Source organism: Microtus pennsylvanicus, chromosome 8 (assembly GCF_037038515.1).
Source record: "Microtus pennsylvanicus isolate mMicPen1 chromosome 8, mMicPen1.hap1, whole genome shotgun sequence".
NCBI lineage: Eukaryota > Metazoa > Chordata > Mammalia > Rodentia > Cricetidae > Microtus > Microtus pennsylvanicus.
In genome coordinates, this window is record NC_134586.1 from 76,079,364 (window position 1) to 76,101,910 (window position 22,547).

The 22,547-nt window shown below is 40.1% G+C and overlaps 1 protein-coding gene across 2 annotated transcripts; it reads right to left on the reverse strand.

Annotated features, from left to right (window-relative positions):
- Positions 1–238: 238 nt before the first annotated feature.
- On the reverse strand, positions 239–13,245 carry LOC142856437 (uncharacterized). 2 transcript variants are annotated; one of them, XM_075983895.1, is made up of 4 exons: positions 13,144–13,245; positions 4,777–4,903; positions 4,524–4,584; positions 239–3,403 (listed from the first exon to the last, which is right to left on the reverse strand). In XM_075983895.1, exons 1-4 carry the CDS (start codon positions 13,144–13,146, stop codon positions 2,272–2,274), a joined length of 1,323 nt encoding a protein of 440 aa, XP_075840010.1. In that variant the 5' UTR covers positions 13,147–13,245; the 3' UTR covers positions 239–2,271. The 2 variants fall into 2 exon arrangements, with proteins under 2 accessions (XP_075840010.1, XP_075840008.1); XM_075983893.1 differs by having other exon boundaries at positions 4,777–5,626; positions 13,144–13,237.
- Between the last annotated feature and the right edge of the window lie 9,302 nt (positions 13,246–22,547).

Genomic DNA, 22,547 nt, shown 5'->3' on the forward strand with positions numbered 1-22,547 from the left:
TGGTTTTTCGAGACAGTGTTTCTCTGTAATTTTTGGAGCCTGTCCTGGAACAAGCTTTTGTAGACCAGGCTGGCCTTTAACTCACAGAGATGTGCCTGCCTCTTTCCTGAGTGCTGGGATTAAATGCATGTGCCACTACCACCTGGCTTCTTCACTTAAGGGGGAAACTGCTGCAAAAATATAGCAGTCTCCCACAAAATGGTAGTGCTTTGTTCCTTTAAGGGAGTTACCAGCAGAGTTGTCCACTGCTTCTCTACTCCAAACAACTAAGGAGTTTATCATTGCTCAAGTGAAAGGTCTTAACCCAATACTCATTCAAAAGATTTATTTAAAGGTGGTTAATCTAGAAAACTGGCTGCCTCTGCCAGGGTAGAAAAGAGATCTTGCCAATTGATTGGGCACAGGGCTTATATACGAACAGAGATTTTCCAGGTAGAAGGTTTTCAGGGTGGGAAGTCATCAGATTTCAATCCCTGAGTTTTAAAAGTTGAGACTTAATGGATTTTGGGCTCTGGAATTGGTTGGCTTTGAACTCAGGGATTAGTTGATTTGTGATCAGTTGGTCAAGGGCAGAGTGTTACTTTGGATCTGGTTTTAGGGTCACTGTGTATTTTTTCCAATGGCCCCTATTCACATTTTGGGTTTGATTTCAGGGTCAGGGTGTTTCTTTCACTGGCTCTGGATACAGTGACTAAGCCTGTTTATTTGGCTCTGGTTTAGGTGTGTGGGTGTGTCTCATTAGGCCCAGGTTTGGGGCAGTCAAATTTTGTGTTTTTCACTGGTTCTGGATTCAGTTTCAGGGTGTGCTTCTTTGTCTGGCCCTTTTACTCTACACATAGGGCTTCATATGTTCATTTGTTCCGTGAGTATGTGGGTACATACAATATAAAAAAGGATATCATAATATTTGAACCCTTTTTGACACTGTCAGGCCTTTTCTACAAAATTAATACTCTTCTGTAACTGATTATATGTGTGCTGGATAAAAATTTTAACAGGTAATTTATAATAAGAAGACCTCAGTATCTTTTTCAGATAGTCAAAGACTATTGTAATATGCAAATGCTTTAACGGATTAATTACATACAAAAAGTTTCACTCCTTTATAAAGTGTAAAACTTTGGCACACTGACTACATTTACAGGGTTTATCTGTAGTATGATTTTATCTCATGACACTGAAGACTTTTTACATGCAAAAGCTTTACCATACTGAATGAATTCATATACTTTCTTTCCAGTGTATTTTCATTTATCTTTTGAAGTAGACTGTGATGAGCTGTCTGGGACCATCCTCAACAACAATAACAACAAAACCCTCTCTTCAGAGTAACGGCATGGGTACTAGAAATATATTAGAGAATATGAAGATTCAAATGAAAAGAATAAAATGGAGAAACACATAGAATAGTATTGGGAGGGAATACCAGTGAGTCCTGAAAATTCACCTTCATTTAATTTCCAACTGCTTAAAATAACCTTGACCCCAAAGTTAGGAGTAAGACAAAAGACTGCATTAACATGATACAAGGAAATGAACATACAATTGACATTTGCAGTCTACATCCATAGTTAAAAATTCTGTTGCTAGAACGAAACAAGTCACACTTACACCTTAGACCAAAACATTCTGTAGGCAAACCACTCCCTCCATGGAATCCGAAGTTATCTACATAGTGGGAACTGGAACTAATTTGAATCCTTAGACTTTTGTTTGAGGCAGGAACTGATCTACTTTTCTATTCCCAGAGTAGAAGATCTGGCAATTAGAGACACCTGTTGACAATAATCTTGAGAGAGCAAAACTCCTGGAACTATATCTAGGTGGAGCATTTGTTTGAGGTAAAAGCACAATAATCATGAAGGAACTAGAGGAAAGTCCCAACTCTCTGACCTTTGTTCAACTTGGAAACATGCTATCATTTTCAGGCCTCCACATGAGCAAAAGTTAACACATACATTCGTAGGGTTTTTACTCCAGTATGTGTTCTTTAATGCCTTGAAGATGACTGTGATATCATCCTTTACCACACTTATAAAAGTATGTGTCCTTTTATGCTGTTGAAGAGTACTGTCATGGGAAAAAGGCTTTACCACATTGATTATATTCATAGGATTTCACTCCAGTATGGTTTCTTTCATGTGTTCAGAGACTATTTTGACAAACAAAAATTTTACCACACTGACTACATTCATAGGGTTTCTCTCCAGGATATGTTCTTTTATGAATGTGAAGATAACCTTGACTTGCAAAGGCTTTACCACACTGATTTCACTCATAGGGTTTCTCTCCAGTATGTGTTCTTTTATGAACGTAAAGATTACTGTGACGTGCAAAGGCTTTACCACACTGATTACATTCATATGGCTTTTCTCCAGTATGTGTTCTTAGATGTATTTTGATCGCACGGTGACATGCAAAGGCTTTACCACACTGATTACATTCATATGGTTTTTCTCCAGTATGCGTTCTTTCATGTATTTTGAGCCCACTGTGCCATGCAAAGGCTTTACCACACTGATTACATTCATAAGGCTTCTCTCCAGTATGTGTTCTTTTATGCATGTGAAGATAACTGTGATATGCAAAGGCTTTACCACACTGATTACATTCATATGGTTTTTCTCCAGTATGTGTTCTTTTATGCATGTGAAGATAACTGTGATATGCAAAGGCTTTTCCACACTGATTGCATTCATAAGGTTTCTCTCCAGTATGTGTTCTTATATGCCTTTGAAGATCAACGATACATACAAAGGCTTTACCACACTGATTACATTCATAGGGTTTCTCTCCAGTATGTCTTATTTTATGCTGTTGAAGATCACTGATACATGCAAAGCCTTTACCACACTGATTACATTCATAGGGTTTCTCTCCGGTATGGGTTCTTTTATGCCTTTTAAAAACACTGTCATATATAAAGGCTTTACCACACTGATTACATTCATAGGGTTTTTCTCCAGTATGCATTCTTTCGTGTATTCGGAGATTACATTGGAATGGAAAGGCTTTACCACACTGATTACATTCATAGGGTTTCTCTCCAGTATGGGATCTTTTATGCCTTTGAAGATGACTGTGATATGCAAAGGCTTTACCACACAGATTACATTCATAGCGTTTCTCTTCAGTATGCCTTATTATATGCCTTTGAAGATCACTGATACGTGAAAAGGCTTTATCACATTCATTACATCCATATCGTTTCTTTCCAGTATGTGTTCTTTTATGCATTTGAAGGTGACTGAGACGTACAAAGGCTTTACCACACTGATTACATTCATAGTGTTTCTCGCTAGAATTTGTTCTTTCATGCCTTTGAAGATGACTGTCATAAGGAAGGGCTTTAAGACACTGAGTAGATAAAGACGGTTTTTCTCCACTGTTACTTGTTTCCTTCCTGCAAGTATAATAGAACATGTAAAAGCATTATTACATTCAATATACTATTGAATGTTTATATCTGTATGGATTAATTTTACAATTTGGTCCAATTGTAAACAAGAATTAGATCTTATGGTTTTATTACTGTGTTTACACTCCTGTTGTTCCCCTTCATTAGGTGTTGTTTTGCATTTTTTAGGATATCTCTGATGATAAGATCCTTTTTTACATGGTTCATATTTACAGAACCTTTTTTTATATACATGATTATGCAAATATATGAGGAGAACTGGAAAAACTCAGAGTTTTACCATGCTTACTACATTTATAAAGTTTCCTATTCTGTGAGTGATATGACATTTGCTATGTGACCTAGGATGAACAAAAGTATTTACAAAGTCTTAGTACTGATGTAGCTTTTCTGTAATGTGCATTTGCTGATGTATTAATGATAAAACTGGAAAAAAAATTACTTGTATACTTGAAATCAAACTCAACAAATATACTAAACATGGGAATTGCTATGTATCTTCTAATTGTTCTGAGAAAGAATTGTGTTTTGTCATTACATATATGTATGCTCAGATGACTTGATTTTGGAGTGACATATGATATACTAAGTAAAAGAATAATAAAAGACTTCCATATTGAATTCACACAGTATGACTTTCTGTATTCACAGAGATTAAGGCTTCTCCGTAAGTGACCCTTGATCCTTGATTCTAATTACCCCCTCACTAAATTTAGCACAGTCCCAACAAGTATATTAGTTATGAATTATTTGTATATTAGCAAGACCTAAATATATACTTATCACCTCTGCAATATCTATAACTTTTGTAATATGAGTGAAATTAAATAAATGCATTGACAGTTTGACTGCATAGCTCTCTTACTGCTGCCATTAAAATGGTGATATCAGCTAAGAAATTATTTCCTTGACTTCTTTCTTAAAGAATGCCATGCACATGTAATTCACCTACCTGAAATTACAGTTTATAGACTTGTGAGAATTAAATAATCAGTGATATACTTTAAAGTGTTCCTATTTACACTATTGCTTTTGATAAAAACTTCCAGAACAAAATACAATTTCTTCAGAAGCACATTTGTATCAGTTTTCACAGGTAAGTTACCTTTCATGCCATGTAGAAAGATGACAATGTTGTTCAATAGTATGGTCTTCCCAACTGTATCCTAAAATATAATTCCAAAAAATTACTATTGAAAATTGTACAAAATTTTAGTTACTATCTTTAATGAACCTCAAACCCTGCTTGATTTATTCACTCAATTCTTCTTCTTTATCAATTAAATTAGAGAAGACCATCAATAATTAAATAATAGTTTTCCCCTTATTTTAAATTCTGAGGGAAAATTTTGGCTTACCAATAATAAGGAGGTTCCTGTAGGTCTCTAGCATCACATCTTTGTAGAGATTCTTCTGGGAAGGTTCCAGCAAAGTCCATTCTTCCCAAGTGAAGTCAACATGCACATCATCATAGGTAATTGCATTCTTAAATATCCCATACATGTATACAAAAGAAAGCACAATACTGACAATATTGTACATGATTCACTGACACTACAGTTATAAGGTTCTAGCACCGTCTACAATAATTCCATAACAAGGACAAAATTGAATTACTAAGTAACATTAAAAGGAAACTGAATAAAAGGTTCACCTTTATCATTTCTATACCCTTTGAATGGAGTATCACCTTGCAAAAATTTTATTATAAAACACAGACAAATAAATAGATCAACAACACAGAGTACACGAGAGAAACTGTATGAAAAATTAATTCCAACTTACAAAAAACAAAAAGATAAGATGGGCAAGCTGTGTGCATTGGCTTATGCCTTTGACCCTGCCCCCCCCTCAAGTTCACCCTTTTGTCTGCAGGTTCCTTGGAATTCCAAGGGTTTCTGTTCTTGTGCTGAGGAAATCCATCCAGACTGGTGAGTGTGTGCCATCCCAGAGTGGACAATCCTGGAACGGAGCACAGGGCCCCTCCAGCTCTTGCTGCAGGGGCTTCTTTGTTCCACATGACCCTGCCTCCCCTGAGCCTGCCCTATTGTCTGTGAGGTCCTTATCCCTGGAACAGTTCCTGCTCCTGCACTGAGGAGATCCACCCAGAGAGTCAGTCACAGCAAAAATTGGACAGAGCTGCCAACTCTCCTGGCTGCATTTGAAGGAAGAGATGGGCATGCGCCATGCAATAATTCCTCCAACAACCTGAAAGGCAACATGACAATACCAGAATCCAGGGATCACGTAACAAGAAAACTTGAACACCCTATTCCAGAAGGATTAGAAGAAATTGACTTTTAACGTAACATTATGAAAATAATAGAAGACCTTACACAGGACGTGAAAAACTACTTTAAAAAAACGAAGAACACAAACAAAATGGGAAAAGAAATGAATAAATTTCTCAAAGATCCCCCAGAAAACCAAGAAAAATCAATCGAACAGGTAATGGAAACAAATCAAGACTTGAAAAATGAAATGGAGGTAATGAAGAAAACACAAAACAAGGGAAGGCTGAATATGGAAAATACAGGTAAAGGAACACGAACTACAGAGACAAGTATAACCAACAAAATACAAGAGATAGAAGAAAGAATCTCAGACGCTGAAGATACTATAGAGGAAATAAACAAAGAAAACAGCAAATCCAACAAATTCTTAACAAAACATCCAGGAAATCTGGGACACCATGAAAAGACCAAACCTAAGAAAAATATGGGTAGAAGAAGGAGAAGAATTACAGCTCAAAGGCCCAGAAAATATATTCAACAAAATTATGGAAGAAACCTTTCCCAACCTAAAGAAGGATATTCCTATGAAGGTACAAGAAGCATACAGAACACAAAACAGACTGGATCAAAAAAATCCCCTAGCCATATAATAATCAAAACACAAAACATACAGAATAAATAAAGAATATTAAGAGCTGCATGGGAAAGAGGTCAAATAACATATAAAGGAAACCTATCAAAATTACACCTGACTTCTTAATGGAAACCATGAAAGACAGCAGGTCTTGGATAGATGTGCTGCAGACACTAAGAGACCATGGATGTAAGCCCAGACTACTACACCCAGCAAAACTTGCATTCACCATCGATGGAGAAAACAAGATATTCCAAGACAAAAACAGATTTAAACAATATGTAGCCACAAACCCAGCCTTACAGAAAATACTAGAAGGAAAACCACAAACCAAGGAAGCCAACAATACTGTTAATAACACAAGCATCTGACAATCCTCCAGCAGCACAACTCAAAGAAGGGAAACACACAAACACTACAACCAGAAAAAAAATAACAGGAGTTAACAACCACTAGTGATTATGATCACTTAATATCAATGGATTCGACTCACCTATAAAAAGGCACAGGTTAAGAAAATGGATGCGAAAACAGGATCCAACACTCTGCTGTTTACAAGAAACACACCTCAACCTCAAAGACAGACATCTATTCAGAGTAAAGGGTTGGGAAAAGGTTTTCTAATCAAATGGACCAAAGAAACAAGCGGGTGTGGCTATAGTAATATCTAACAAAATTGATTTCAAACTAGAAACAATCAGAAGAGCTGGAGAAGGACACTTTATACTCATAACAGGAACAATTCATTAAGAGGAAGTCTCAAACTTGAATATCTATGCCCCTAATATAAAAGCACCCACATATGTAAAAGAAACATTACCAGAACTCAAAGCATACATCAAACCCTACACTCTAATAGTAGGAGATTTCCACACTCCTCTCTCACAAATGAACAGGTAGAACAGACAGAAACTTAACAGAGAAATAAGAGAACTAACAGATGTAATGAACCCAAAAGACTTAACAGACATCTATAGAACGTCCACCCAAACAGAAAAGAATATAGCTTCTTCTCAGCATCTCATAGAATCATCTCAAAAATTGATCATATAATCAGTAACAAAGCAACCATCCACAGATACAAAGAAACTGCAGTAACAACCTGTGTACTATCGGATCACCATGGAATAAAGTTAGAATTCAACAACAATTCTACCCCCAGAAAGCATACACACTCAAGGAAACTAAACAGTCAACTACTGAGGCAACCCTGGGTCAAGGAAGAAATAAAGAAAGAAATTAAGTCTTCCTTGAATTCAACGAAAATAAAGACACAACATTCCCACACCTATGGGACACTACGAAATCAGTGCTAAGAGGAAAGTTCATAGCACTAAGTGCCCACATAAGGAAAATGGAGAAAGCTCACATTAGAGACTTAACAGCACACCTGAAAGCTCTAGAAAAAAAAGAAGCAGACTCACCCAGGAACAGTAGAAGACTGGAAATAATTAAACTGGGAGCTGAAATCAACAAAGTAGAAACACAGAAAACAATCCAAAGAATCAACGAAACAAAAAGTTGGTTCTTGGAGAAAATCAACAAGATTGACAAGCCCCTATCCAAACTAATCAACTGCCAGAGAGAGAACACGCAAATTAACAAGATCAAAAATGAAAAGGGGGTCATAACCACAGACACAGAGGAAATTCATAGAATCATTAGATCTTACTACAAATGTCTGTATGCCACAAAATTGGAAAATGTGAATGAAATGGACATTTTTTTTAGATAAGTACCACATACAAAAATTAAATCAAGAGCAGCTGAACAATTTAAATAGACCTGTAAGTCTAGAGGAATTAGAAGCCGTCAACAAAAACCTCCCTACCAAAACAAGCTCAGGACCAGATGGTTTTAATGCAGAATTCTACCAGAACTTCCAAGAAGAGCTAATACCTATACTCCTTAATGTGTTTCACAAAACAGAAACAGAAGAGTCATTGCCAAACTCCTTTTATGAAGCTTCAGTTACCCTGATACCAAAACCACACAAAGACTCAACCAAGAAAGAGAATTACAGACCAATCTCACTCATGAACATTGACACAAAAATTCTCAATAAAATACTGACAAACTGAATCCAAGAACACATCCAAAAAATTATACATTATGATCAAGTAAACTTCATCCCAGAGATGCAGGGCTGGTTCAACATATGAAAACCTATCAATGTAATCCATCATATAAATAAACTGACAGAGAAAACAATAAGATCATTTCAACAGATGCTGAAAAAGCATTTGACAAAATTCAACACCCCTTTATGATAAAGGTCTTGGAGAGATTAGGGACACAAGGTTCATACCTAAATATAATAAAAGCAATATACAGCAAGCCGATAGCTAACATCAAATTAATTGGAGAGAAACTCAAAGACATTCCACTAAAATCAGGAACAAGACAAGGCTGTCAACTCCCTTCATAGCTCTTCAATATAGTGCTTTGATGTAAGTGGGCCTTCTACTTTCATTGGTTAATAAAGAAACTGCCTTGGCCATTTGATAGGACAGAAAATTAGGTAGGTGGAGTAGACAGAACAGAATGCTGGGAAGAAGGGAAGGGAGACAGACGCGATGGAGCCAGCCGCCAGGTCAGACATGCTGAATCTTTCCCATTAAGACACCACTTCGTGGTGCTACACAGATTATTAGAAATGGATTAATCAAGGTGTGAGAGTTAGCCAGTAAGAGGCTAGAGCTAATGGGCCAGGCAGTGGTTAAAAGAATACAGTTTCTGTGTAATTATTTTGGGTGTTAAAGCTAACCATGTGCGAGCTGGGTGGGATGAAAAGCAGGCCTGCCCGCAGCTCCTTCTACAGTGCTTGAAGTTCTAGCAAACCCCAGGGTTTGCTCCAATATTGAATGGCTGGCTTCATGTTATCAAGAATAGCCTGCCTTTCTTTCCTATCTAAAATGCACCAGGGGTTTCTCATTCTGGCTAGCCTCTCCATAAATGGTAAATCATGCCATTCCATACATTTTCCTTCATAATTCACCCATCTTCTATCAAATCTCCTATCATGAGCTCTTTCTGTTCTAGGGTATCCATAAATTCCCCCAGAGAGCAGAGTCAGAGTCTTAATCATAATATTAATGGCCTGAATCAAGGGAGGGAACTGACTCATCAGTTCCGCCGTATTCAAGGAGCCATTGGGAATGTTTCCTGGTTCCTTGAACAGATTAAGTTTTTGTCAAGAGAAAAGTAGAACAGAAGAAAAGATAGCAGAGCCAATGCAAGAAACCATCGCCAGGAACAAAGTGAACGAGGTCATTGAGGCTAATCAGGCACCACAACTTGAGCAGACAGCCAGGGAACCGCTGGGGGCCAAGCTCCAGGAAGCACGAGCCCCTCATTTTGAGATGGCCACCACCTGAGAGGCATTTTGTCACACAGGTGAGACAGCCGTGGATGTGGCACATTAGCATTAAATAGCAACTACTTCTAAATCGTTTATGATTTAGTGTTATAATATATAATGGTGGAGAAGGCATGATAGCACAAAAAGGAAGCTGGCTGACTAGTTTCAGCCACAGCATAGTAGACACAAAGAACAGGAGATGGATTGAGGCAATAGACTTTTTGCCCAGATCTTCTACTTTGGTTTAACTACTATAATTATAGCAATTGGTTTCATGATCATGTCAGTCCTTTAAACAGATTTTTGATTGCCTTTGTCTGTAAACCATAAGAAATGGCAAATCAGGACATTTATGAAGCATCTCAAATTGACTACCTAATCTCACATTGTTAATCTCAACTACTGGTGAAGTAGGAAAGCTCTCATCCTCCTTCCTTCCTCCCCATTTCTACACTCTTACTGGACCAGCTTCAAATATTTCAATGATTCAATTAGAGCACATGTCCCTCTTCATATATAAGTCCCCTCCAAAACACAGAGAGACTGAAGGTCACCTATGAATTGGTCTAATTTGCCTGCTCAATGGCTAGTGAAGGCCTAGTCTGGAAGGAGTGTGTAGAACTGTCTTTCCCAGTACTGTGCAGAAAAGGCAAGGTAAGGTGTTCAAAGCAATTCTTAATTACATGAGGCAAACCTAAGCTATAGAAGACATTGCTTTACATAGAAATGAATAATCATCATCAATTAAAGAAAAGGATTGAAGATATTAATGATCAAGAAACATTGGAGAAAATAGAGATGAGGGCAGTAATGCACTTAAAGAAAACATTTAAAACTTGATACCCAAAAGTGATTTTTAAAATGATAAGAAAATTGTACTTTTAAGATTAAAAAGCATAGGTATACTGACTTTGAAAAACAGTAGGACTTTCCCTAGTAGAGGGAAAGTCATTAATAAGAGATAGACTGATTTGGCCCATACATCTATATTGTCTGCTGAGATCTGTAAGCTGACACATAGAGTTAAAATCAATAGACTGTTCCTCAAACCTCTGAGCTCACATAACTGTGTCAAGCAGGACTAAAATATCTGCATAGGATCTCTGCTTAATTACACCTTCTGTATTCATTGGCTTAAGATAACCTTCCCAAACTGTACACCCACACTGATCTGTGTTCATTCACATGATATGAATTAAAACATGCTGGGAAATTACAGAAACACTCCCTGACCACAATCAAGTCCTTTATCATAATGGTGACTTCAGGAACTGGTTGCCTACCCTATTTGCCCTGAAATGTACAGAATAATTTTTTCCTCCTATTTTGGTCAGAAGACAGCAGCAATGTTCCATTTGTGGATCCTTTTCCTGTGACTGCACTGCAGAGCTGACTAAATGACTCAAACAGATTATTTTAAAACTGAGATAGATGGTACAGTGATGCAATTTAAGAATTTTGAAGGTGAAATATAGAGGACAACAAGGCCATTCTCTTGAGTGCAACAGACTGGAATCAAGGCCACCCAAGTCAGCCTAAGAGAGCTTGTCTCAAACACAGTTCTCCAACAGGATGGAAACCAAATTACACAAAGGGGATTAACAAAGAAAAATCTCTCTAATGATGGTACACATCCATCTCTGCCTGAAACTCATAGAGGAACCAACTTAGACAGATTTTACATTCCACATGTGCTGTCATCCTTACGTGACTTTTGGGTTCATGTTCCATGTAGACTTTGAACACTTCAAAAGAGATAAGCAATTTGTAGGTCTAGCCACTCAGGCAGACAGGAGGGTTAGACAGCAAAGATATTCCCAGAACACTTTAAGTACACCAGTGGCATGAAATGGTGATAGGATCCCGTGGTGAAGGTCACAGGGGATGAGGAAGATAGGATAAGTAGAAGGTAGAGAAGCGAGCAGTGGAAGCACAAGCCTTTAATCCCAGCAATCTGGAGGCAAGGCAGGCAGATCTCTGGGAGTTCGAAGCCAGCATGGTCTACAATAGCTAGTTCCAGGACATGTTCCAAAGCTACAGAGAAACTCTGTCTCGAAAAACCAAAAACCAAAAAAAAAAAGGAAAGAAAATGAAAAGATAAAAGCTAGGGTGGGGATTTCTTGCACATGCTAAGTTCCATGCCAAGTTAGTTTCTTAAGAAGAATAGAATCTTGTATCTAACTTGGGGGGGGGGGTAATGGAAGGAAATGAAAGACTTCAATGAAGTCAGCTGAAACCCTCATACAGTAGTACAAATTCAAGGGGAGGCTAATCAAATAATTCTACACAAGGGAAACATGGGGTCTTATGTGATCATTACTAAAACTAAAAGGGCCTTGGGATTGACAACCATAGCTCTGAGGGGTTCTCAGGATCCAAGGCAACTCTTCCACAAAGGCCCTAACCCCAAGCAATTACCAAAGGAGCTATGTTCAACTGTCAATACATCAGACCCTAGGAAAGCTCCCAAAGCCTAGGCTCCAGGCTGTTACTGTCTCTCCCAAAAATATCCCTCCTCTCTGCTCTAGGGCCTAAATAAAAAAAAAAAAAAGCCTTAGTTGATCAGGCCAGTCCTTAACACAGCAGGGTTTTGTTTTTCAAATAGATGTCACCTCATGTCATATTGCCCATCAGGCAGAACTATGCTCCCCCCTCTCCCCCTGCAAAAAAAAAAAGAAAGAAACTTCAATGGCCCACCAGGCCTTAATGTTGGTTGTGACCCTGTTATGCCCCCATGAGCAGCTTGTTATAGGCCTGTTCTTTGGTATGCAGATGGACCTACTACTTGGTTGTAAACCAGGGAAGGCTTCATTGTAAAGGTTTGGAGCCAAAAGTCTAAAAAATCCTGTTGAACAAATGTGCATCCTAGCATCCTAATCATTAACATATCTGATCAGCATACACATATATTTTGAGGGTTTTAGAGGTAGTCTCCCCTAAGTTAAATTCTACTTTTTGAGACAATATTTTCTAAGCATTTGTAAATCCTTTATATTATCAATTCCACTCTTCTACATCAAGGCGTGGAAGTGGAAGGCTACCCAACATATGGATGCTTTTACAACCTCCACAAAATTAACAGTTAATGGATCTCACACATAAAGGTGAAATGCACAGTGCTGAACTTCTAGAAGATACTAGAGAAACTAGACCTCCATGAGTTTGGCAACCTGCTTTCCATGAACGCACTAAAAGCATTCTGATGTTGCCTAGAAAGAGGTTTCTCCACACAGCTCTCTGCTCCCAACAACAGTTCTAGAATTAATATTCCTTCCCTTTGAGAAGATTCTGAATCTGCTCTGAGCAGATTCAGCCCACAGTGCCAAGTTATTCAGGGGCCTGCCCTATTCAGGGAGTTGCAGGCACCGCAATGAACTTGAAAGGATGGGGAATCTGGCTGCAGTTTCTCAAGCAGAACTGGAGAGGAACCACCTCACTGGTTCCCGCACCTCACCGTCTGCTCCTCCCAGTCCAGGGACAACAGTCCCTCACTCACCATGCCGCGGTTTCCTTGCTTTCCCACGCGCTCCACGCAGTTTTAGTTGAACAGCACACAAAACTAACTCCACTTCCACTTCACTGCCAAGCTGGAACCCGGAAACCGGAAGCGCCCTCCACCACTTCTGATTGGCAGGTCACCTGGAGGGTCTGATTGGCTAATGATACCTGAGTGACAAGTGCACCTCCCATTGGGTTAGCTTGTTCTTAATGACTCAACCTAAAGTTATCTGACACTGCTTTACAAACCAGGCAAAGACCTTTTCTAGATTAGCAGAGATATGTATTTCAATAGCATTTGCCATTGGATCCAATAGCAGATCCTACTATCTTCCTATAGGCACTTCTCCTTCTTTCCTCCTGGACGATAGGTGGGTAACCTTCTTGCACAGCCCTCTAAACTTTGTGAATAGCGTAATTCCTTGTCGAGTGTGTTTTCCAGAAGAGATTTAAGGATACAAAAAGGAATATTTGTTCTGTAGTTTCATGCTGAGGTAAAATGAAGTAAAGGTGCTTTTTCTTCCTGGTTGTCACATGTACCTCAGGAAATCAGGAAAGAAAAGTAGAAACCAGCTCTCGCAGGGCAGGTGTTGCGCGCGGCGGGAGCCAAGGCAGTAGCAGGGCCTGGCGGGGCACAGTGGGGGAAGTAACTCAGGTCACAGGCCAAAGGCCAGAGCTAGGAGGCGCCGGGAACGGGCGACCCGGAGCAAAAGAGCTCAAGGGGACCAGATGAGGGTGTCAGCGTCCCCAGAGCGTACAGGGTGGAGCCCGGGGGCGGGTCCAACTGCGGAGCCCTGCGGGGCAGGGGTCTGATATCTGGGCGAGGGGCGAGCAGCATCCAACTCTGGGGAGTCGGGAGGATCCCAGTGGCGTCCAGCTGTGCAAACAGGAGGAGGGCCTAGGCGACTCAGGGGAGAGGGGCGAGAGTGCTGCTGCAGCCGCCGCCTGGGCCTCAGCTCGGCTGAGGGCTGTGCCAGCCTCCTCAACCCCCACACAGAAACTTGTCACCAACAGGCGACCGCGGGAGCCCTAGCCTCCAGTGGCGGAGTGGGTGGGCGGGGAGAGAGAGGGGAAGGCTGGTGGTCGCTGAGGCGAACAGGTGGGCAGACCTGGAGTCGCCATGCAAGCGGGGAGGCTCAGTGCCCTGCGTCAGGCACGGTTGTGCAGCTGTGGAAGTCATTTGTTGCAGCGCCGTCCCTGCCACAGCCGGAGTGTCTCAGTGCAGCAGCCCGCGACCCCTCGCCTCCAGCTGCCCGCCCGCTCGCCCCGGGGCCCCGCCGCCCGAAACTCCTGGAAACCCCCGCAGCCGTTTGTCCCACCGAGCCCGCTGAGCAGCTGCCAGTCGTGGCGGCGAGTTGCGCAACTTTGACCAGGGCCGGGTCGCCGGGAAGCCGGGAAGCCGGAGCGCGGAATGTGCCCGGCGAGAATTTTGTGGCTGGGGCTGCTGAGCCGGCCGCCTGCTAGATGCGGGCGGTCAGTCCAGTGCACGCGTCATTCCCAGATCTGGGACGAATTCCCTCTCCTGACGACTTCCCAAATATTTTTCCCTTTATTTTATTTTGGGCTGGGGGAGGGGAGGTCGAGGCGGGAGGCTGCACTTGAATGACCGGCCTAGAGAGTGCTTCGCTAACTTCCAGCTGCTGCTGGGGTCGGTGGAAGGGCAGCCTCCCAGGGCCTGAGGCTGGAGACTTGGAGGTGTTCCCTGAGGGCGGAGGCGCCTGGGTTGCGCGGATTCCAGCTTTTCTCTTTCCCACCCCCTCTCATTAGCACACGGGCTTTTCGTTCCGGTCAAAAATGGTAGGTCTCGGGGTTTGGCAACTTTTCTGTGGATACGGATTTTTGTGTTTTTTTTTTTCTTTCACCACCGAGTCCGGAAAAGAACGTGCTTTTCGCCTCCAGTGGTGCCTCATGGATGCATCAGGAGCAGGTCTGATTACTAGAAGATGGCGAAGCCCATCCACAGCAGCTATGTCCTTCAGCAGCTCAGCAACCAGAGAGAATGGGGTTTTCTACGGACATCATTTACTTCCAGGCTCACAAAGCGGTCTGAGCTGTCTTTAGCTCCTATTTTAGAATGTTCTTCATGAACCATCATTATAATAATGCACAGCTGAATCTCAGCAACATGAAAATAAGCGCTGAGGGTTTTGGTCTCATTTTGCAGTTTCTGTATTCAGGAAAGATTATGATTGCTCCTTCCAGTTTCGTGCAGTTCAAAGTGGCAATGAACTACCTACAGCTGTACAACGTGCCTGACTGCTTAGAAGATATACTGGACGCAGACTATTCTAGTTCAAAGTGTTCGTCTTTTGCTTCAAGCAAGCAGAACAGCAAGATGATCTTTGGAGTGAGGCTGTATGAAGACACCATGGCACTGCAGCGAGCAGGTGGTGTGAAGAACCCAGTTCGATGGTGAATACACCACATAATAGAGAGCCCAACTAAGAATCTTTACAGTTAGCTAATTTTCTGAGCCAATATTTGATGTGTGTAAAAAAAAAAAAGTTCTGTGTCCAAATTATCTACTCCAAAAGAATGTGTGTTATGACACTTTGGGCGGAGTTTTACCTGTGATAGTTGTGGAATTAGCTTCATCTGTGAAAAGTTACTAGATAGCCAGGCGGTAATGGTGTACACCTTTAATCCCAGCACTCGAATGGCAGAGGCAGGCGAATCTCTGTGAGTTCGAAGCCAGCCTTTTCTACAAGAGCTAGTCCCAGAACAGGAACCAAAAGCTACGGAGAAACCCTGTCTCGAAAAAAAAAAAAAAGTTACTAGATGAGCATGGGTTGGGCTGCACTAACACATTCATATCAAAGCACCACGAGAGCTTATCACCATATAGTAGATATTAGAGATGGCAAAGATAGTAACACCAAAGCAGAAATTGGTGAAAGGATTCTTTATTTTATTTTTTTCATTAAAAATTGCCACCTGCTCCTCTCCTCCCATTTCCCTTCCTCCTCCCCCTCCCTCTTCCTCTCCAGTCCTAAGAACAATCAGGGTTCCCTGCCCTGTGGGAAGTCCAAGGTCCTTCCTGCCTCCAGCCAGGTCTAGGAAGGTGAGCAGAAAGGATTCTTCCAAAACATTTTCTGCACAAACAAATACAGAGAAGACGCCAGCCAGGCGCCTGGTGATTCAGCTTCGACCACTCGAAGCAGAAAAGGCACAGTGGAGTCTGGAATGGCGGGTGGTGAAGACAAAAGTAGAGCCACCGAGGTGAACCGAATTGTTATCAAGGTGGAGCCGGAAGATATTCCTACAGATGAGATGAAAGACTTCAACATCATTAAAGTTGCTGACAAAGACGGCAATGAATCCACAGACAATGAGTTAGAAGATAAAACTGAAGAGGTGTTTTATCAATACTACATTGAGGCAGATGTTGGCATTAAAAACAGTGGTAGGAAAACCCTAAAGCCTGTAAGTATGGATGAGAGAAGTGGTTTAGAAGGTATGAGACCCTCCACACACACCACCACCACTAAGCATTTCTGGACAAGAGGATGCTGACAATACCTGTTGTGAGTTGTGTGGACTCCCAATAACTGAGGAGGACCTGTCATCTCATTAGTTAGCCAAGCGCATCGAAAATACCTGTGCATGTGGTAAATGTGGACAAATACTTGTCAAGGGCAAACTGTTGTGCCTTGAGTATGTCCCCCACCCCCAGAGGACAGGACTACAAATTGCAAGATTTAACTCTTTTATTGCAAGTACAAGCAGGTACAGGCAATTACTAATTGAGCAGCAACTTCCTCTTCACTACCCTGAAACAACAAGGTAGAGAGAGAGAAGTTAAAAATGCCTTTGTGGGGTTAGTTTTTAAAAGGTGCAATCTACAAAAAAAGCTTTTGGAAGTGGCTTTTGGCATGGATGCAGGGTTTTCTGCTCCCTCCCATCCTGCTAAGTTGGCTTTCTCTCTGTTTATCACCAGGTGGCTGGCTGGCTGGGCTAAATACCTTGTGCTTGGAATCTCCCAGGTTGGGGCGGGGGGAGTACTGCTAGTCTGTGTTTCTAATTTTAAAACCTTTTGCTAGGAAATTCTCGTCCCTTTGAAAATAAGGTGTGAGGGTCTCTCACAAAGAGTTTCAGGAACATGCTCAGAGATGTGGAGAACCTCAGGAACTGACAATAAATCAGCTAGGAAATGCCAACGAGAAGATGGACATGGACGAGAACCATGATGAGCAGTCTGAGATAAGAGACATGTTTGAAATGCTAGACAAATCAGGCACAATCGTTGCCAAATAAACAGTATCCAGAAAAAGTGTTATTTGAATATTCTGCTTGTCTATTTTGGTGTCCCTATTGTGGCCAGTGTTTTGAAACTGAAAATTTAGTAGTTAAGCATATGTCTAGCTGCCTAGACCAGGATATGTTTAAGAGTGCCACCATGGAAGAAAATGAAAGAGATCACAGATGAAATTATTTTTGAAATCTGTGTAGAAAAGGATTTCCAGTGCTGTCATTTGAGAGAACACTATATTGTTCATACAAAGGAAAAGCAGTTTGTGTGTCAGATATATGGCAAGTTTCTAAAAGAGTGGCAGTCGTATCTACAAAATGACATGCACAAAGGCATGGCCAGGTGTAATTCTTTTTTTTTTTTTAAATATTTATTTATTTATTATGTACACAATATTCTGTCTGTGTGTATGTCTGCAGGTCAGAAGAGGGCACCAGACCCCATTACAGATGGTTGTGAGCCACCATGTGGTTGCCGGGAATTGAACTCAGGACCTTTGGAAGAGCAGGCAATGCTCTTAACCACTGAGCTATCTCTCCAGCCCCAAGGTGTAATTCTTTTAGCCACCAGTAAGGCTGTGCTTCTGGGTTCTAAAGCCAGCGCACGTACCCCCTGTGTGCGCATGCGTGGGTTGCCCGCCATCTGTGTCATCAGCATCTGATGCAAAAGCTCCTGTACTTAGGTGCAAGGCATAGCCCGGCCCGTCATCAACCTCTGATGTAGCCACGTCTTTCCCCTCGTGCGCATGTGCTAGGAAGCCTTTAAAATCTGGACACACCATTTTTACTCTCTTTTTCCTTCCACACTGTTTTCTCAGTCCCGTTGAGTACAACCCCTCTGAATAAACTCCCACATGGGTTCATTTGCATCTCGTGCTTTCTTCTCATTTCCACCGATATCTTTACCAGGTTCCATTATGTGATCAAGGAAACTTCTGTAAACCTGACCATTTATGGCGTATGATTTCCCATTTATCTGCTGGTGAGACTAAATACCAGGTCTGCTTTGAGATATTCCCAAATAATGAACAACTGGAGCAGCATATGGATGTTCATTTCTATCCGTGTGGAATATGTGGAGAAAAGTTTAATTTGAGGAAAGATGTGAAATCACATTATAATGCTCAGCATTTGGAAAGAACCTGAGAAGCTTCCTACTGTATGAATGCTTAGTTGATAGGCAGAACACCGAATAGAAAAGGATATGAGCTATTTAGACACTGATTTTACAAGAAGTGTTGGGAGAGATTGGCATGGCCCTTTTACATTAACATTTTTGTTTAGGACCTTAAGTATATTTTAGGAATTCATGTTTATCATTTTTGATGTTTCTAAAAAAAGATTATAGGTCTTTCTCCACTCAGAAGACAGGATTCCATTCTTTATGAGTTTTATTCCTGAAATTCAGAGCAAAGAGTTGGCAAATGAACATTAGTAAAAAGTGTAGTCTTCATGGAAACTTGAATAGTTAGAGAATAATTAGGCTGGGAAGAATGTGTTTATGAGCACTACTGTTAGCCAGAAAATCTTCCTCAGTGATCAGGTTAAAAAAACAAACAAACAATCAAAAAAGCCAACTGCTTTGTTCACTGGTTGTCTACATGAACATGACTGGTCAAATGAGTCTCTATGTATGTAGAAAGTGGATTTATTAGAATTATTTGCAAACTGTGGTCTAAGTAGTCCAACAATAGCTGCCTACAAATGGAAACTTAAAGAGTCCAGTAGTTGTTCAGTCCATTAGGCAAGTTATCTCAGCTGGTCTTCCATATATACCAAAATTTCAAAGAAGCAGGGAAGGAATGAACTTCGTAGCCAAAGATAACACAAGCAGGCCAAAATGGAGAGCTTCTTCCTTCAATATCTTTTATATATGTCATCTAAAACCAGAAGGTTTAATCCAGATTAAAACTGGATCTTAATCTTTGTTTGATTTACTTTTGCCTGTTTCCAAGACAGGGTTGCTCTATGTAGCCCTGGAATGTGTTCTGTAGAGCAGGCTGAACCTAAACTTGTGAAACCTGACCGCCTCTGCCTACGTCCTGAGTCTTGGGGTTAAAGGTGTGCACTGCAACCAAGAAGCTAAAGGTGGATCTCATCACCTAAAATGATCTAGATTAAAGATGGGTTTTTAATTTCAAAACCTTTAAGAAATATTCCTCACAGGTGTACATAACTCTTTGGGTTTAGATAATTATGGAGGTAGCAAGTTTGACTATCACAAACAGCCATCACAAGTATCAAGACAGAAGAAACCATAAAAATTTCTTATCTAAAGCAGGAAAGGAAAGCATGACAGAGATTTCCAAAACAACACTTTTCCTAAACAATAGAAACATGGGTATTTTACTTAGGGAGTCTGGACATATTCATGTGGAGTTTTTGTAGTCCTAAGCATGTTCAGTTATCAAATTCACTTTTGATCATGACCACTATAGGCTAAAAAAGCCACCCAAAACAAAGCAAAACAAACAAACAAACAAACAAAAAACATCAACCCATAAGCACCCTGACCCAGATCCAGTGAAAGAAATTCATCTTGGATCTGAGACCTGAGCCAGGGAAAGAAAAATTTTATCCCTTAACCCAAGACCCAAGAAACACACTGACTCTCACACCAGGGCCAAAGAAACATCCATTGTCCCTAGAAGCAGAACTGGTGAAAGAAATATTCTGTGGCGCTAAGATTAGAGCCACAACTCTAAAAACGATCAGTGACAGAAAAACAGTTTTGTCCTGAAATCAGAGTCATCCCTGACCTTGACCAACTAAACTAACCAATCCCTGAGAATGGAAAACTAATCAATCCCTGAGAAGATAAACTTCTCCCTGGGAAAGCTCTATGCCTAAGGAGCCTATGAAAACCCTTCTGCCTGTTCAGTTTGTAGACTCCAGAAGTCGCTGTTAGATGTGCTCATGGTTCACTGAAGAACTGATAGAGAATCATATCTGAAATCATGTACAGGAGGTAAATGAAATAGTATTTAATATTAGTACTCTATATTATCATTAATATCATGACAAAATGATTATTATATATACATATATATGTATAAGTATATATATCATAAATCTTATACCATAAGATAGCTGAAAAAGAGTTAGTATAATGCAAAAGGATTAAATACTTATTTTTTTACTCTCCCATTTTAGGTGGCTCATCAGACATGAGTCAGAGATTCTGGGTTTTACTTTAATAAGCATGCTTGGATTTAGAGAAAGAGAGAGCCAGGCTCTAACTATAAAACCAGCTTTAATCTTTAACTGGCCTGGAACTACAAAAGATCATTTGCATTGTATCTCTGTTGAAAAAAGCATAAACAAATATATGGGAAGTTTTATGAAATTTTATCCTTTAGGCAATGTGAAAGACCAATAGGCAATAAATATATTCTTTATCTTGAGACAGCTTTTCTTGATTGTTCTTTTTCTTCGGTTGTGTAATTTGTACAGTGGTTTTCAGATTCCTTAGCTTGGTAGGTTTATTTTCCTGAATAGACTGAAATAAACCCTACTCCAACCCTAATTTGGGTGAGATTCTCTTTTGCAAATTTATATCTGATCAAATGAAAAGCATTTGTTATTTTTATAGGTTTGTTTAGATTAAATAGGCATGCTGTTTGTTGAACCATCATCTCTTCTAATTAAAAAAATATCTCTTGTTCAAATCAAATCTTTATCAGTTTTCATGGTACCCATAGATTTTCTTCTCCTGTGGAAACAAAAGCAAAACGTCATTCCCCAATGTAACACATGTCTTGGTTTCCTTTCTGAAGTCAGTACATTTTAAAAGTGTATCAGCTGATTTAATTCCCAGTTTTTTTTCTATTATCCAATGTCTCTCTGAAGCTGTTGTTTCTTTATGATTAGCATGCAGAGAATTCAAATTAATAAAACATTATGCAATCTATTTCTGGGGATCATTATCATCCCTCCCTGTTTAACTTACCCTGTACAGTATGATTTGAACTTTATCTAAGTGTCTGCCCTGTAGGACTGTGTTATATTCCTGTATTATACTTTATATTATAATAAGCAAAAAACTGTTTCAATTTCTTTGAGTTCTGTGCTGGAGCATGCTCAGTCAGTTGTACAGGTATACCCATGATGGTCGTAAATTCTAGCAAATGTGTCATTACTTAATCAACCTTTTCCAAACTCAAAGTAGCTGTTAATAGTACTATAATTTCTGCTGGGTCTACCCCTGCTAATTGACAAGGTCCCAATTTTTCTTTTAGAATGAACTTAGAGACATTTTCTACATACATTTTTAAGTTTTTACACAATTTATGTGGTAAATAATCCATTCTAAGATATTATCTACCTTTTGCATTAAAGTTCCTTCATGGGGATGTTTCAAGGTTAATATGACCAGAATGCCCTTAAGATTCAGATACACATGATCCACATATGTCTTCTGCAATTTCTCTTCAATCATAACTAATTTTCTCTCAGTATCAGCATAGAATTCCCTGACGCTATTTAAGTCCTTTTCACCATCTAAGGTTCTGTTTAAACTAATCATGTCCTATTCCAGTAGTGTGCCATATATAGGAAATGTCTCTTAGCAATCTTTGGAAGGCATTAAGGATCTGCAATCGATCTGTCCTAATTTAAACTTTTTGTGTTCTAATTTTTCATAAACCTATTTTATAACCTAAATAATAGAATCTCCTCTTTGAATTTTTTTCATGAGTAATTTCTAATCCCCAACAAGGCAAATTTTTCTTCCTTCAAGCATTCTTTCTAAAGTATTTACATTTGAATCAGATAGTAAAATTTTATCAGTATCCTGCCTGTAGGTCAGAAGAGGGCACCAGATCTCATTATAGGTGGTTGTGAGCCACCACATGGTTGTTTGGAATTGAACTCAGGACCTCTGGAAGAGCACTTAGTGCTCTTAACCGCTGAACCATCTCTCCAGCACCTGATTTGTTATTCTTAAAAAAAATATTGTGATCTCTGTGAGTTCGAGACCAGCCTGGTCTACAGAGCTAGTTCCAGGACAGGCTCCAAAGCCACAGAGAAACCCTGTCTCGAAAAACCAAAAAAAAAAAAAAAAATATTGTTTCTTGGAATGTCTTGTCTCCAATCCCTTTTAAAGCGACCTTGTTTGTTACATTATAACATTTGACATTTTTTTCTCACACCTCT